The sequence below is a fragment of the Natator depressus genome, chromosome 2 (genome assembly GCF_965152275.1).
Source record: "Natator depressus isolate rNatDep1 chromosome 2, rNatDep2.hap1, whole genome shotgun sequence".
Taxonomy (NCBI): Eukaryota; Metazoa; Chordata; order Testudines; family Cheloniidae; genus Natator; species Natator depressus.
The window spans coordinates 256,131,044-256,145,365 of record NC_134235.1 but is presented as its reverse complement, the minus strand read 5'-3'; the positions used below and the strand labels follow the sequence as shown (position 1 = coordinate 256,145,365).

At 44.4% G+C, this 14,322-nt stretch overlaps 1 protein-coding gene across 4 annotated transcripts in view; it reads left to right on the top strand.

Moving 5' to 3' along the window:
• LOC141983356 (meiosis-specific coiled-coil domain-containing protein MEIOC-like) overlaps positions 1-14,322 on the top strand; it is a 52,589-nt gene that overhangs the window by 13,839 nt on the left and 24,428 nt on the right. For all 4 annotated transcript variants that reach the window (XM_074946418.1, XM_074946419.1, XM_074946417.1 and 1 more), the window contains exon 2: positions 5,864-5,995. In XM_074946418.1, coding sequence (XP_074802519.1) covers positions 5,864-5,995 — 132 coding nt within the window. The remainder of the gene's footprint in view (positions 1-5,863; positions 5,996-14,322) is intronic.

Genomic DNA, 14,322 nt, shown 5'->3' with positions numbered 1-14,322 from the left:
CATTCAGTGCCAGTCAATTTCTTAACATGTTAGGAATATTTTTATAAGTATCTGTTAGTCTATTTAAAAGTGAGAATACATTTTGAAGGACAAAAAATGGAATTTTAGTAGGTATTAAGTAGTGCCCACATCATCTTTTTTGTTTTGAATAAAATTTTTGGAACAATATTTGGTAACTTCACTTTTACTTTCATTTTTTTAAATGGCAGGTTTGTTGATTTTGTACTGTGTCCCTTTTTAACCCTTTCAAAAATATTTTTTATCTTATGATCTGTAATATGTGATTTATAAAAATATTGAAACCCACTTAAACTGACTTGGTTTTGTTGACATTTTAATGGGTCAGAGTTGATAGTCCCTCCTGTTTCCCTGCTCTCCCAGAAGATAATGGATTGTGACAGAGGTATGAATTAAAAGGTGAAGGAAGTGTGGTTAGCTAGTATCAAGCTTCGTTACCTCTCAGTAGAACCTGCAATGAATGACTTATTATTAAATGCTTTATTAGTGGTTTGGCCACTTACGAATCTTATGAATTTTATAGTTTGCCTATTGATAGGGCCGATAAAAGTTGTCTGTTCCCCTTTCCCTCCCTTAAATGAAATATTCTTGAATAGACACCTAATTTGAGTCAGAGCCTTTTGGAAAAGATTCTTTTAAATTGAATTTTGCAGACTATTCTGATACTTGACAACTTTATATGAATGCTTCATGAAGAGTTTTTGAAAGTAAGGAATACTTGTTATGTTTTAATAATCGGAGAGCAGAGCTATAAAGTCCTGAACTGTAGTAAAATAATCTTTTTCAGTAAGATTGTTCTGCACTTTGGGTCCCTTTAATACTATTATGAAATAATTTATAACTCATTATACAAAGACTGGCTTCCAAAACTTGAAAGCAGGGGCAAGATCCTCCAAACTCTTTGCACCTGGCACAGCTATTTATATCAATGGTACTTCTGTGTACAGAAGTTTTCTGGCAACAGGTGTACTTTGTAGATTGATTTTTTTTCTTGACGGTATTTGGGAGCATGTCTGATTCCAAAAGATTGGAAAAAATTGGTGTGGAAACAAGGCCCTTATCTGTAACCTATTTTCATTTTAATTTAGTTTAATTTTACTGTATTTTAAGTAATAAGGCTGTAAACTGAATTTGACAGACAGAAATAACAAAATTAAGGTTCTTATGACCACATTTATTTGCTCACATTGCACATACATTAATGTTGCCAAGAGAGCTTTAACATTTGCATTTCTTGCTGTCTGAGTTTTGAATCTGCAACCTTAAAGTTGCATTAATGTTTCTGTATTTACTTTTTTAATCTTTATTAGGAAAAGAACTACAGTAGTGCATACTTCAAAGGTACTGGTTTGGTGTTAGCCAGGGTGTGGATTGGAGACCTCTGTTCTCCAGTCATTTTTTCAAATTTTTTATGCTCTGTGGCTTTGCAACCCGGAATGCACATGGGCCTCCAGAGTGAAGGAGATTCAAAGTAGGTGGTCTGAGAAGGAAGAGAGTTCCCCAGACTTTTCAGTGCCTTTTCCACATCACCTGAATTGTAGAATTTGACCTTCACTCCTGGACTTCAGATAGGTTGCCAATCCTCTTACCATGCTTTCTCATGTCACCTCAAAATATTTATTTCAAATTGCCTATTCTCTGGAGGCCTAGGTATATTCTGAGGTGCAGAGCCCCAGAACTAGTGAAATTTTTACACTTCTCTGTAGTGGCACCCACATACACACTGCATCTGACTAGAAAGGCATAATAAAACATCTGTGTGCGTGCTAAAGCTCCTTCAAATCTTAATATAGTGACTATTTGAAAATTACATTGTTAGGTTTCAGAGTAACAGCCGTGTTAGTCTGTATCCGCAAAAAGAAAAGGAGTACTTGTGGCACCTTAGAGACTAACAAATTTATTTGAGCATAAGCTTTCGTGAGCTACAGCTCACTTCATCGGATGCATGTAGCTCACAAAAGCTTATGCTCAAATAAATTGGTTAGTCTCTAAGGTGCCACAAGTACTCCTTTTCTTTTTATTGTTAGACAAATTCCCATTCCTCAGTGAGGATAATTTATTGGCTAAATTTGAGGTTTCAGAATTTTGGTGGTGGTTTTTTTAAAGCATGCAAGAAGATAATGGGAAATTGTTTTTTCCCTGCCTTCCCCACACATACATACCTCAGGTAACTCAAAAATAGCCCAATGAATTTCCACAAAAACATTCACCTTTTGGCTGAGCCAAAGCATGGATTGCTTTCATCCCAAAAAGAGTCTTTTTGTGCCTTAGGTAGGGGAAACTGGTATAATGAAAATCATTTAGCAACCTTATAAGGATACGGTCAACTTTAAAATCATTCTTCTGTCTGAAAAATTTTATACCTGTTATAGTTATGGGTAATGCCTTAGGTAGCGGGGATAGAGAGTACTTGCCTGGATCCTTGCATAGAACTTGGGAGTGACTTAAAACCTGGGGTGGGGTACTGATGGATTCTTCCCTCCCTTGACTCGTGTACTGACTGAGGAAGCAATTGGAGTCTTGGAGTTAGTGAATATTTTTTTCTCTATGGGGTCAGATGGGGATGAACAAGTGTTGGTGGGACATCCATTACTCTCAAATCCTGTTAAGGGTCTGGAGAGCACCTGGTACTAGCTGAGGCATACAATCCCCCACCCTTCCGTTGAGATCAGAAGAGGCACTTAGCTGTAGGGGTGAAGGAGGCCCCTATCCTCTCCATGTGACTGGAGACCAGATGTAGTTGGGCAGAGGGCAAAAGGAGGAAGTTTGTCTCTCATTTCCTGGCATGACTTTAAATCCAAGAATTTTTTTTAAGTTAAGAGACTTTGCCTCAATGTTGCTGCTACTGAAGAACCAGAACCCGTAGCAGAAGTGTGGATGGGGATGGGAGAAATCCTGCTAAACAATAGCAGATGAAAAAGATAAACAGTTAAAATTTAAAAAAAATAAATTTAAAATAATTCAGGGGATACTATTAAAGGTGCTTTGTGAGAAACATGAATTTTTTAAAATTAGTCAAACAAAATGCAAGCTGTCAGTTTTCCTGTAACTAAAGCATTTGCTTCTGTCAAAGCTATAATGGAAGCATCTTCTATACATAAGATATCCCAAAATGCATTTCAAACAGTGAATTATTTACTACTAGTGCAATGAGTGTGCATGCATATTAGCCATTAAGTGCTCAGCAACAGCTCAGAGAAAGCCGTGGACATTGAAAATCTATTCTACTGAGAGAGAATGTTGGCTAGGACACAAAGGTGGTTCCATAATCTTTTCAAACAGCTGCCATAGACTTTAACTTTTACTTGGACACCTACCTACATACGTGGCATCGTGGAGTATCACCCAGTGATTTGAAATGCTCCCCAGTTGCCTCCTGTTCTAGGACATAAACTGCTTGCAATAGAATGCTTACCCCTCCCCACTTCATAATTGCATACCTGGTCAGATGCAGTATTGTTTCTTTTGTATTCCTGTGAAATATCCAGTATAATACAATGTGATAGGTGTTGTGATATATTAGATGAATTGTTGGGTCTTTTTCAGTAAGTCTATTTCTACACACAGATGAATGTGCTAATAGCTGAGCCATATTGATCGTATACATGTTATTTAACAGATCAGTAAGGCCTTATCTTCACTGCATGCCTACCATAGGGTAAGCAATCACAGGTTAATTAACCAGTGGTAACCTAAGCCATGAGAGTGCATCCACACCTATTGTGTTGTCGCTCCTTATGTCCACACTTGTTCTGTATCTGGCCATGACAGGCAATATAACTATCTGAGCATATCTTGAGCATATCTCAAGACTGCTGACAGCACAACTTACTACGTGGCTCTGTGTTCCCATTTACAGGGTGTTGTGGAGCAACTTGTCTGCCCACGCTGGGGACTGTGGGAGGCAGTTTAATGGAGAGAAGGCTTCAGTAAATTCTTTGTTTTGGATATATCGAAAATACCAATCAACAGAGGAATTGAAATGAACTAAAATAGAATAAAATTAGTCAAAAGAAAACGATTGTAAAATAACTATTTATTCTCTTAATGATATGTATGTAAGAAAAGTGTGGAGAGAAGAAACTTCTTTTGAAACCTTTTAGTTTTCTGTCTTTTCCTATGTCTACACTAGCACTTCTGTCTGTATAACTGGAAAGTCGTCCCCCCCCCCCCCCGAGCAACATAAATTACACTGATAAAAGCACTAGTGTGGACAGCGCTACGTTGGCGGGAGAGCATCTCTCACCAACATAGCAACTGCCACTCATTAGGGGCGGTTTAATTATGTCGATGGGAGAGCTGTCTCCCTTCGACATAGAGCGGCTACATGGGAAATCTTGCAGCTGTATCAGTACAGCTGTGCCGCTGTAAGATCTGTAGTGTAGACCTGGCCTTAATCTAGTCTGAAAAGCTTGAATGAATCAGCCTTTAGAATAGGCTAACAAACTTTTAATGGCTCTCATTAAAACTCATTTGTTCCTGATTAACTGTCCTGAATAACTTCATGTGTACACACTCATTCTGTTTGGTTGAACAGCTGTTGCACTGTAAATTCACACCCTATCTTAATCCAAATTAACTTTCAAGTGTAGACAAGACCTTAGTTTTAGCTTGAAAGACAGTAGGCAAGGTCAACCACCGTCCAAGTTATAGTGCTGACATTGCCTAGATACATTGGCATAAACACTACAAATGACTTGTCTTCACTTAGGATTTTACAGTGAGATAATTATTGCACATTTGTTATCCTGCTTTAAAAAAAAAAATCTGTCATTGAGGATAAATCCTAAGAGTTTCACTTTTCCAAGGGATTTTTAGTGGGCGTTGTTCTGCTGTATCAAACCCAGAGACAGATGAAGGTGGAGAAACGGCGAGCATGCAAACTTAAATTACGAGGCTGCATAGAGGCAAATTAATAGTCACCTTCTGTGGTTAAGCCTGTTAAGTCTTCACTGCGAAGTCCTACTTCTATAATTGATTGTAAGTCATTGCTGATAATCACAGAGTTTACACTCTATCTTTTATAAATGTACATATGGCCAGCTCTATTTTTTTCAACCCATTCTCCAAGAGCCAAACTGTTACTCTGGGAAATCTTGTTTGTTGGGAATCTTAACTTGAAAGTGCAAAACTGGTTGTGAGGTGGAGTAGCCATGTTGTGACTAGCCTATGAGACAGGTTTAATTTTTTTCTTGACATATTGTTAAGAGCCCTACAAATGTTGATGTTTTGGAAAAAAACTGACTAATGTGAAGCTTTTAAATATTGCCCACGTTATTCTTCAGTCGACTGCTCTTTATTTAATTACAGCACTTGGAAGTCTAATATCACTAAGTTCATCCTTTTGAAATTAGACTTCAGTTTACCCACTTGCTGTTTGTTGGTGAATGACACTGAACTGGTTAACACCATGTAGGTGAAAACTGACAGACCTAGTCAATTTTCACTCTTCTGCATCTTGTAGAAGCTCTGAGAAGCCAGGGAGACACTGGGAGTATCTGCCTGAAAACTTAAACCAGTGTGATGCTGTCTTACTAACTTCTGTTTGCATTTGGAAGGTATCCTTTTCTTTTTAATGAAATTGTAAATTCTGCAGAAAGTTATGGCAATTGTCAGGGAAATTTTCCAATTTGTGCTGGACGAGTGGATTTTTCAAGCCTTGGATTGGAATATAGTACTGTCATTTTGGCTGAACCTTATTTACTCAACTAATAACAAGTTAATCATCTTTAATGTTTCATTTTTTGGCCTTCTGAATAATACATACTATTTTTTTCTTAAAACGCTGATGTTTCTGGTTAAAATTGCTAACCATTGCTTTTCATGTTTAATTATCTTTAAATAGGCTACACCTGTGCTTAAGATTCTGAATTTCTGCATATTCGGCAATGCAACAAACTTGGGAAAAGAGAATTTGTATTCTGACAGCGAGGACATGGTCAAACAAAGTGCCATTCTCAGTCATTACGAGCCACAGGTGAGTCCAAAGTAATTGCTTGCTTAGATGAATAGAAATGGAGTTCTCTTAGTGTTCGTTTAGTTTTTTTCAGACTGAAATGTATACGTTAACCCTATATGGCGTGTCTTTAGGTTTCTTATATGCTAGAGGTGGAAAAGATCTCTAGTGTCTCCATTTGCATCACTATACAGAAGAGTAATCCTAGATTTCTACAGCAATCAACAATTCCATGTCTAGTCTGGCCTCAAGTGACTCTAGTGATGATAATCTCATGAGCTTCTTTGGCAAAATATTCTGAAAAATAGTCGCAAGAAGTTGTTACCACTTGATAAGTGCTCAGTGGCAATATAAAATTAATTAATTTTCAGTCCACTTCCCAGCTAACTGTTATCCACATAAAAAAGATCATCAATACAATAGACACTAAGAAAAGGAGTACTTGTGGCACCTTAGAGACTAACCAATTTATTTGAGCATGAGCTTTCGTGAGCTCCAGCTCACTTCATCGGATGCTGTAGCTCACGAAAGCTCATGCTCAAATAAATTGGTTAGTCTCTAAGGTGCCACAAGTACTCCTTTTCTTTTTGCGAATACAGACTAACACGGCTGTTACTCTGAAACCTGACAATAGACACAATGCATCCTTGATGGCAATCAGGTTATAAAGGCTAAGGAAAGATGGGCATCACAGAATGGTGGGAGTCCTAGCAGGTCCTAGCAGCTGCTATTGTCTGAAAACAGAAGGATGCTCTTAGTCTTCAGCTGTGATTCCATATCCGAGAGTAGGATGTGGCTCTTAATGGTTAAGCAAATTGACTCCTCAAACATGCATGGCCTGACTGTGATGTCGAGGACAGAATTCTTATTGTTATGTCCCAGTATTTACAGCTTATTAAAAATGAGCTGAATGTTTGTCATGGTGTGTGTTGAGAAAGAAGGTATTCCACCAGAGTACGTTGTTGTTACATTTCCTTTACCAATTGGATACAATAAGAGAGCTTGTTTTTTGAGGAAGGAGAGGTTTGTATCCCCTGCTAGCTGATAAGAGAAGCTGGGTGAAATCATGGCCCCACTGAAGTAAATGGGGCTAGGGGTTGCATGCATTTTCCCCTTAGTGGTATCCATAGGGCTGGCCGTAGCTCCCCCTGGAGCCCTGCGCACGTGCACCAGTATAAGGGGCACCGCCGACTCCACACCCTCTCAGTTTCTTCTTATCAACAGTGCCAGTTGGCTGGAACGCCTTCTTGCTTAGCAAGGCTTTCCTAACAGTGATTTGGACTCAGATCTGGTATATATATAATTTTTGTAGTTAGTGAGTTTAGTTACAAGTCTTAGTGTGTGTATATATAGTGTAGTTCAGATAGTTATTCCAGTCTTAGAGGGACGTTGTCCCAGGGACTGGGCATGCCCCAGTCTCCAGGCTTCAAGCCATGCTCATCCGGTGCCAAGTCTATGACGGTGTGCGACCACATATGGCCTATCTGAAGTGCCTTGGGGAAGCTCACGTTAAGGAGAAGTATCGAATCTGCAGGGGCTTCAGACCAAGGACTTTGAAAAACAGAGACATTCGCCTGAAGGCTCTGCTAATGGAGGCAGCCCTCAGACTGGCCTCGGAGCCGTCCTGCTCCGAATCAGTGCTAAGTACTTCGGCCTGTGTATGAAGTGCACCACCAGCACTGGACTCTTTTTGGCACCGTTCTCCATCCCTGCTGCCAAGGAAGAAGCACAAGAAACAATGCTTTGAAAGAGGGCGCTCCCCGGCACCGAAGAGAGACAGGAGGGGAGCAGCGGACATAGTGAGATCTGTGCCAGGCCACTTTTCCTCCCCAGAGCTGCGTCGAGCCCAGTTCGGGACCCATCTCCCACTCCTGGGAGTGGTTGTGGTACCTCATGCCTGCGGGCCCCCTCAACTCCAGAGGTCTTCCAGGCTGCAAAGGACTTGTTGTCCCTCCTGATGCCGCCCACCCCCCAAGGTCCCATGCCTGTCAGGGACAAAAGGGTGCAAAGCGTAGAGAGCTCCTTTGCGGCACCGACAGTAGCAGCACCTTCCAGGGGGAAGTGCTGCATGGCCCCCCCCACAAGGGTCCCTGACCTGGCATTGGTCACTGCTTCCCCAGCATTACCTGGAGGTGGAACCATGGAACCGGGCATGGCCCTTCCTCCCCCAGTCTCTGGGAAAAGAGTTCTTTGCTCCGCCAAAAGAAGTACTGGTACCTGTCGTACACACCAGACTTTGGTACTGGACCTGCAGCAGCCACCTGGCCACCGGGACACTGGCTCATGCAGTGATAGTATTGGAACCCATGGGGGTTTCCCCTGCTACCGGGGCCCCCTTCCCAGTAGTCGTACTCAGTCGCGTCTGAGAGGCGAGCCACTACTTTGTCCTCCGGCACCGACCCTGGCTCCGAGGTCACGGAAGTGACCTCGCTGGAAGTGGTAGTAGGATTATTTAACCTGGTCCCGCCAGATGACTTCAGGACATATCAGGAGCTCCTGATAGGGTCACCACAAACTTGGAGATAGAGGAGCTGAAGGAGTCCACTCACAGCCTGATAGATGTCTTGGCTGCAGCGGCTCCCTCCAGAGTGGCCCTCCCAGTCAATGAGGGGGTTGTAGGACCAGTCAGGGCTCTATGGCAGACCCTTCCTCTCTGCCCCGTACCTCAGAATGGGTATAAAAGAAGTACTATATACTGGCCACCAGGTTCGAGTACTTGTATTCACATCCCCCCATGGGATCCCTGGTGGTGTCAGCCGCAAATGACAGGGACAGGCAGAGGAAGCCCAGTGCCACCTCAAAAAATAAGGAGGCCAAGAGACTGGATCTTTTTGGGAGAAAGGTTTATTCCATGGGCAGCCTCCAGCTTCGTATCTCTAACCAGCAGGTGTTGCTTGGGGGTATGACTTTAACTTGTGGGACTCGATAGCCAAGTTCAGAGACTCTCCGCAGCAGGAGTCGAGGCACGAGTTCATGGCCATCCTGGAGGAGGGCAAGACTGTGGCCAGAGCCTCCTTACAGGCAGCTCTGGATGCGGCCAACTCGGCGGCCAGAACAATGGTGTATGCGGTGACCATGAGATCCTGTTTGTGGCTCCAGTTATTGGGCCTCTCGCATGAGGTGCTGCAGTTGGTCCAGGACCTCCCCTTCGAGGGCACCACTCTGTTCTCTGAACAGATGGACTCCAAGCTGTGTGGTCTCAAAGATTCAAGGGCTACACTTCGCTCTGTACACTCCCCCGGCCTCCAGGAAGCATTTCCAGCCTCAACAGCCTCCCAGATTCTCGGGGACTCCCAGACATGATTCCTGTAAGAAGAAAGGAAAGGGCTACAGGCGTCACCAGGCCCTACCTTCCACCTCAGCCTCCCAGAAGGGCTCAAGTAGATACCCAGTGAGTCCAGGCAGGCCTTTTGAGGGTATGCCTGAGGACAGTATAACAGACCTGAGTCAGGATCCATCCCCCTCTTTTGTTTTTGGACCTCCTGTTTCCCTTCTGTACTGCATGGTGTCACATAACATGCTACAGTACATAACAGTAGAGGAAGTTCCTCGAGACTTGAGAGGGAAGGGGTTCTACTCCTGATGTTTCCTAATCCTGAAGGCCAAGGGGGGCCTGCATCCCATCCTGGACCTGTGTTGCCTCGACAAATATCTCAAGAAACTGAGGTTCCGCGTGGTCTCCCTGTCTTCCATCATTCCCTCTCTGGATCTGGGAGAGTGGTATGTCACCCTTGATCTCAAGGATGCTTATTTCCACATTTCCATCTTCCATGGACACAGAAGATTCCTTCAGTTTGTGGTGGGCCAGTGCCACTAGCAGTTCACTGCATTCCCCTTCAGCCTGTCAGCTGTCCCACAGACCTTTACAAAGTATGTGGTGATGGTTGCAACTTACCTGGGACGTCGAGGTGTACGAATCTACCCTTACCTCGATGATTGGCTGATCAAAGGCCATTTGCAAGCTCAGGTTCAGCACAGCGTTGGCATAGTACAGGCCACCTGTTGGGCATGTTAGTAAGCAAATAGAAATCAGTGCTAGTCCCAGTGCAAATAGTAGAGCTTATAGGGCAGTGCTCAACTCTACCCAGGCCAGGGCCTTTCTACCAGAAGCCCGGTTCCAAACTATGTCAGATCTAATTGCCCACATCACAGCTCATCCACTTTGAGTGCCCAGGTATGCCTCAGGCTGCTAGGTCACATGGCAGTGTGTATTTACGTGGTGCAATATGTGAGGTTACACCTCAGACCCCTACAGATGTGGCTGGCATCGATCTATTCCCTGGGCAGACGCCACTTGGACTCAGTTCTCACAATCCCATCAACTGCCTTAGCATCTCTGACTTAATGGGTAGATCCGCGTTCGGTTATAAAATGGGTGCCCTTTGCTGGCCCGTATCCATCAGACACCTTGGTTACGGACACATCAGAACTCGGTGGGGAGCCCACCATGGCTCAGGATCCAAGGGCTCTAGTCCCAGGAAGAGCTAAACTCAGGGTGATACATTTGGCCTGCTAGGTGTTTTTTCCCCAGCTGTCCAGCAAAGTTGTGCAGGTCTCGATGGACAACACGGCCTTGATTATTTTATGTCAACAGGCAAGGGGGAAACTTGCTCCTCAGGCCTGTGTCAGGAGGCCCTCCGTCTGTGGGACTTCTACGTGAACCACGCCGTCCACCTCGAGGCGGAACACCTTCCCAGAGAACAGAATGCGTTGGCCGATCAACTCAGCGGGTCCTTTTCCTTTCATCCCGAGTGGTCCCTTCACCCAGAGGTAGTCAATGCTATCTTCCAGAAGTGGGGGACTCTCCAGGTGGACCTGTTTGCCACCAGACAGAACAGGAAATGCCTCAGGTTCTGCTCAGTGCACAGGCTCAGCGAGGGCTCTCTGTCAGACGCCTTCCTGCCCTCGTGGGTGGGCAGGCTGCTGTTTGCCTTTTCACCGATCCCCTTGGGGTTCACAAGGTCCTCCTAAAAGAGGGACAAGGCGAAGGTTATCTTGATAGCTCCGGCATAGCCACGCCAGCTTTGGTTCGGCACACTTCTGGACCTCTTGGTGGCAACTCTGTTAGAGCTCCCATGACATCCGGACTTGATTTCACAGGACCAAGACCGGTTGCTTCACGCAAACCTCGCCTCCTTACACCTGATGGTGTGGCTTCTGTGTGGATAAACTCCGAGGAGCAGGCCTGCTCGAAGCAGGTCCAGCAAGTCTTGCTAGGTAGCAGGAAACACTCCACCAGGGCTACCTACTTGACTGAGGGGAAACGTTTCACTTGTGGGCCTGTGAGTGGAATCTTTCTCCATCTCAGCCCTCGCTGCAGTTCCTCTTGGAGTATTTGATCCACCTGAAGCACCAGAGTCTGACTGTCTTCAATCAACGTTCACTTGGCAGCCATCTCAGCTTTCCATCCTCTGGTCCGGGGCAGATCAATCTTCTCCCATGAGATGATGATCAGGTTCCTCAAGGGCTTAGAAAGGTCTACACACAGGTTTGTGCCCTGATTCCCCCATGGGACTTAAACCTGGCCCTCTCAAGGCTCCCGGGTCTCCCCTTTGAGCCGTTAGCTTCTTGTTCTTTCCTACTTCTCTTGTGGAAGGTTGCCTTCCTAGTGGTGATTACCTCGGCCAGAAAGGTCTCTGAAATCAAAGCTTTGACTTCAGAACCCCCGTATACAGTGTTCTTCAAAGACAAGGTCCAGCTGCGCCCCCACCTGGCCTTCCTTCCAAAGATGGTGTTGCAGTTCGTAACAACCAGGACATTTTTCTGCCTGTTTTATTTCCGAAGCCTCACAGCACCGCTGTGGAATGTCGACTACATACGTTAAATGTTAGATGGGCCTTAGCCTTCTATATTGAAAGAACTAAGCCTTTCTGCAAGTCTACGCAGTTTTCATGGCCGTGGTGAACAGGATGAAAGGTCTACCGGTGTCATCCCAAAGAATCTTGTCCTGGATAACCGCCTGCATCTGAGCTTGCTATGAGCTGGTGAATGTTCCACCTCCGGCTATCATGACAGCTCATTCTACAAGAGTCCAGTCTTCATCAGCAGCGTTCCTCGCGCAGATACCAATCCAGGATATCTACAGGGCCGCAAAGTGGTCATCAATTCAGACCTTCGCATCCCACTATGCCGTCACCCAACAGGCCCATGACGATGCTAGTTTGGGGAGAGCAGTGTTGTGATCGGCACATACATGAACTTGGAGCCCACCTCCGGGGATACTGCTTGTGAGTCACCTAGTATGGACTGGACATGAGCAAGCACTCGAAGAAGAAAAAATGGTTCCTAATCTTTCGTAATAGTTGTTCTTCGAGAAGCGTTGCTCGTGTCCATTCCCTGACCCACTCTCCTACCCTCTGTTGGCATTACCTGCAAGAAGGAACTGAGAGAGTGCGGAACCGGTATAAGGGGTGCCACCGGCTCATGTTCACAAGGCTCCAGGGGGTGCTAGAGCTGGCCCTACGGACACCACTAAGGGAAAAATCTCCTGCAACTCTGCATGTAGCGTGCACATACCTAGCCTGGAATGGACATGAGCAACATATCTCGAAGAACAACAGTTACGAAAAGTTAGTAACCATTTTTTTCTTTATTAAAGTGCCCTATAACATCAAAATTTTGTCCAGTCCATTCAGGTTAAGTGCCTTTTCTGCCAAGCTACATCTATCTGATTGGGTCAGAGTGGGGAAGAGAGACCTACTAAGAAAAAGGTATGGTGGTTACCACCAAATCAAACTGAGGCCTAGGTCTTGCAACAAGCAGGGCTTTAGTGTTCTGGTTTCTTGAGGATCTAACAGAGAAATTCAAAGCAGCTGAATCCCACTGTAGGTGTGTGTACCCCATGTGTGCAAGCCCAGAATCTTTTATCCAGCTGTATTCACTGGGGCTGCTCATGCATCCTGTACTCCCTCATGCCCCTCCCAAGGATATAAAGAGTGAGCAGCCCCAGCTGCCACTCAATTCCTTCTTGCTGCTAATGGCAGCAAGACAGAGCTACGTCGTGTCCTTTTGCCTCCCTGTAGCTTCTTAGGTTGTTTAGGGTAGTTACTTAGTGAGTTAACTACTGTTCTTTGTAGCCTATACATTTTTATTTAGTGCCCATTGCCCCCCCCCCCAAAAAAAAAAAAAAGGCAAAATGTATTTTCTTTGTTCGAGTCTCCCCTGGTATTGAGGTGCAAGTCTGATGGCTGACACTGTCTTTGGGCTTTAAAATCTGCACTGCCTGTGAATCACCTGTGCCTGCAAACAATGGACATACTAAGTGCCTTTTTTTTGTTTGTTTAGGGGAACTATTACGGACAAATGTTCAGTTTGCAAATCTTTTTCTACGTGCATGCAGGGAGCTATAGATACCCTTTGAAAAATGTTTCTGATGGAAAGGTCAGTGAGGAGTTTTCCCAAATTTGAAGTCCCTCATCAAAATCAATCTGCTGTTTTAAAGCTAGTTTCTGGTAGTGCTTCAGCTACCAGCAATGCTACTCATATTGGATAGCATGCCTACTGCTCTAAGAGACCTCATGCTTCTCAAAAACATGCTGAGCCTTCTCTTCAGTCCTCTTCAGGTCAGTCAGTCTGACTCCTCCTGCTCAAGATAGGAAGGAGCAGAGATCTTCAGATGGTGTTTGGCACTGGTCACTGTCCTTGGCACCAGCTAAGAAGAGGTCTAAGACTCATTGCTCTGATGTCTCCAAGCTCGTTCCTTCCAAATCTGATCAGCACCGTGAGTCTTCAGGGACTAGGGAAGGCCTTCTTCCACTTGGTACTGTGTTGACAGTTCTCAGTGACCAATACTACTTCTTCGGTACTGATACCATTGGTGCTGTCTGCCACAGATTCTTCAGTACCACACCTTAATAAAAAGATCCCAATTTACTGAGACATCCACACTGGTACCATGGAGCTCAGTCTACCTTGGTACTGATTCCTCTCTCAATGCATGCTGCCTTTACAACCTCTAGGATAATAGTGATCACTCCAATACCAGAATCTCCTGTCTTTGATATTCTCTAATATCTACTGGATTCAAGTCCCTTCTGGTATGGGAACCAAAGGTATTGATTATGAAAGAATCTCCCTGAGACAGTTATCTGTGGTACCAATATCTATTTTTCAATAACTAGAGTCTAGATCTCCACAGTCTGTTACAACCCCTCAGATAGTATGTACCATTCTGGATGGAGTTCTGCTAGTCTGTATCTTCATTTTATGACCGTAGAAGTGCTTCTTGTAGATTTTCTCCTCATTCTCCTAGACTGGTTCCTGAAAGAGAGCTAAGAAGGAGTCCTTCTTGTCATAGATCCCATACTTCTGACAGGTTTCAGGCACCTTACATCCTGTGGCATTATCTG